Source organism: Coregonus clupeaformis, chromosome 30 (genome assembly GCF_020615455.1).
Source record: "Coregonus clupeaformis isolate EN_2021a chromosome 30, ASM2061545v1, whole genome shotgun sequence".
NCBI classification, from domain to species: domain Eukaryota; kingdom Metazoa; phylum Chordata; class Actinopteri; order Salmoniformes; family Salmonidae; genus Coregonus; species Coregonus clupeaformis.
The window spans coordinates 16,515,186-16,518,340 of NC_059221.1; the positions used below are offsets into that span (position 1 = coordinate 16,515,186).

General features: G+C 39.3%; 1 protein-coding gene across 1 annotated transcript; it reads left to right on the plus strand.

Annotated features, from left to right (window-relative positions):
* Positions 1-2,673, plus strand: LOC121546735 (prefoldin subunit 4). Its single transcript, XM_041857971.2, has 4 exons — positions 1-86; positions 862-969; positions 1,115-1,255; positions 2,179-2,673. Exons 1-4 carry the CDS (start codon positions 51-53, stop codon positions 2,308-2,310), a joined length of 417 nt encoding a protein of 138 aa, XP_041713905.2. The 5' UTR covers positions 1-50; the 3' UTR covers positions 2,311-2,673.
* Positions 2,674-3,155: the final 482 nt, after the last annotated feature.

Below are 3,155 nucleotides of genomic sequence, written 5' to 3' on the forward strand. Positions count from 1 at the left end.
TGTAGTCCGCCATAAAACCCACAGAAGAAGAAGTCAACTTTTTCTAAAGCATGAGCAAGATGGCGGCCACCATGAAGAAGACAGTTGTAAGCTAAAATCTGTTTGAATAATTCACTCCGATCTCCATACAGGCGCCACACCACTGTCATTCGTGCAGTAATGATCTAAGACACGTGTTCTACAATTTAGTTTGTAAATGCATCAATTCACTGTCTTTTTTTACTCGTGCGTTGTTGGGATCACAGCTAGCGAGCTAGCTAGCCAGCTAACGGTAGCAATTGTAGGGTAGTTTAGCTACTAACGTTAGCTAAGCTGGTTATCAACAAACTACACTTAACATCTATCCGCGATTTCCTTTCTTAAACGTGTAGCTACCATGGTGTTAGTTTAATGATAGCTAGTGCCATTTGGAGAACGCTTTGCCAGCTGGTTTTAATGTCTAAGGCAACACCTAACTAGAGCCCCTCCCGTATTGGGCTGAGACCTCCGAGTCCTAGCCATTCTGGGGCGCCTTCAGTAGGACCGAACGTTCAGATAGAAATGGGCTATGTAGATCAAACATGCCTCTGACATGTAGAAAAAGGAATCACATCGGCTTTATTCATGGCATTTCTATCTGCAACTTTCGAACGTTTGGCAACTGAACATGCCCTTGTTATCCACTTTTCGTATCCCTTATTCGGGTATTGTTTAGCTAGCTAGTTAGCTAAATAGTGTTGTCGAAGATGGTTTAGAAAATCTGTGGTATTGTTCTGTTTTTAGAAATATAGCTAGTTATTTAGCAATGTAGTTAGCCAAGCAGCGTTGTCTATAGCTATATAGGCTCATTTTGGACAATCTCTATTGTCTTCCCCTTAACAGGCAGTTGAAGATGTCAATGTCACATTTGAGGACCAGAAGAAGATCAATACGTTTGCCAGAAACACGAATCGAATGACAGAATTCAAAGATGAAATAGAGGCAAAAAAGGTAAGAGGGGTTAATGTATTGATGAGGAAAATCTGAATAATGAGATTCTTTATTTATTTCCTCTTATTCTAGTACATCATATTGTCACTACTGTTATATTATATAACCTAACTATAACCATCAATCTCCTTTCTTCTCTTCTCAGAAATCTCTACAGAATCTGCAGGATGCCAGTGATGACCTGATGATGGCTGAGGATGACTCTCTGCTCGTCCCGTATCAGATTGGCGACGTCTTCATCAGTCACACCCAGGAAGAGACCCAAGAGATGTTGGAAGCTGCAAAGGTATTGTTATTATGATTTAGTCAGGCAATGTTCACATTATTCTGACATTTTAGAATGTAATAGTATGTTGAATGCCAATGCATAATGCCATTGGGAAGGCCTAAAAAAATGACCTAAAAGCGCCAATCAGCATTAGAAATAATAACAAAGCGGTCGCCCCACCCCTGGTTCGGTAAAAAGCTGAGGGATGGGGCTGGAGAAATGTAACCACTCTCAAATTCATAGACATAGCTATGGATGCAAGGACTGATTTATTATATGACAATTAGTTTTAACCATGTTTTGAGGTTGTATAGTGTTTGTTTAAACATTTTTGTTTACAAACATTGGAGTAAAACAAGTTTATAGTTTGGGTTCTGATAGGGAACGACAGTTGAACTAAGCTCATGAGGCATTTATAAGTTATATTCTTGAAGAGTCAATGGGTACATATAATTAATTTCTAAGTAAAAAAAATTGATGTAGCAACTGCTGATTGCCACTTAAAGTGGGAATGCATAGTTTTTTACACTTTTTGCATGCTTTTGGGGGGAGGTTTTCCCCCTAAATTACAACAATTCAATGTAAACTTGAGGTCCTTGAAATTCGCAATTAAGTGCATGAAGAATTCATTGAAGGTCCTTGAATTTGACCTGCCACTGTCTGAACCCTGTATTATATGACTTGTGTAGAAGTTAGTGTAGGTCTACCTCGGAAACAGGGATGCCTGTTCCTAAGGCAAACACAGATGGGTTATTTAACGTTGCATGGGTTATTTAACATTCCAGTTTTAACGTTGCATTATGAAGCCAAAGGCCAGGATATCAAGGTATTATGCTTGACCCTATTACTAAAAATGCAACCTAAATAATTTTAACCATTCTGATTTATTTCCATGTCAGAGCTTATTATAGTCTATTAATATGCATTGTTTGTGGCCACAGGAACAACTGCAGCAGGAGATCAAAGACCTAGAAGGGAAGGTGTCAGCAATACAGCAGGTGTTGGGTGATCTGAAGGTCCAGCTCTATGCCAAGTTTGGGAACAACATCAACCTGGAGGCAGATGAAAGCTGAGTGCTTTCTAATGGGCAGACCTTAGCCTGGTCTCAGATCTGTTTGTGCTGTTTAGTGTGACACTGAATCAATGATTATAGGAGTTGGCAAGATGCCACAAACAGTTCTGGGATCAGGCTAAGAAGGCAACTCTCTCTTTATACATGGACTTTTCACGCAGCTCACATATTATCCGATCCACGCAGTGCCGACAGGATCCTTGCCAAACCAATGTGTGTCCTTTTCTCAGTTTCAACATGACTTTTCTCAGTAATGGTTTACGATGGTGTATTGTCATATTTTGTATGAATGTTGGTGAATGTATCCCATTTTACTTTGTGAAGACTCGTTTTGGTAGTTTGTCTTAAATGGAACCACGTTTAATTTTGTGAGTTTATGTTTGGAGGGTGGATGGGTGGGCGTGTAATACGACCGTTTAGCAACCCAAAGGTTGCTTGTTTGAATCTCGTCACTGACAACTTTAGCATTTTCACAAATTAGCAAATGTTCAACTACTTACTACTTTTTAGCTACTTTGCAACTACTTAGCATGTTAGCTAACCCTTCCCGTAACCCTTTTAGCTAACCCTTTAACCTAACTCCTAACCCAGCTAACGTTAGCCAGCTAGCTAACGTTAGCAACAACATATTAGAATTCGTAACATATACATTTTGCAATGTTGTAACATTGAACATTTAGCAAATTCGTAACATATCATACGAAATGGATGATGGACATCCGTTAATTAATACATACCATACGTAACATGTCATACTAATTGGAGCGTCTTGGATTTACATACAGAATAATACGAAATGCTTTGAGACCATGTTTCACAATGGGGAAAGAATGGATGCCAGTCAGA

Coding starts and splice junctions, on each gene's coding strand:
- LOC121546735 (XM_041857971.2), top strand. CDS start 51: ATGAGCAAGATGGCGGCCACCATGAAGAAGACAGTT. Junction 87..861: donor CCACCATGAAGAAGACAGTT/GTAAGCTAAAAT, acceptor TCCCCTTAACAG/GCAGTTGAAGATGTCAATGT. Junction 1,256..2,178: donor AGATGTTGGAAGCTGCAAAG/GTATTGTTATTA, acceptor TTGTGGCCACAG/GAACAACTGCAGCAGGAGAT.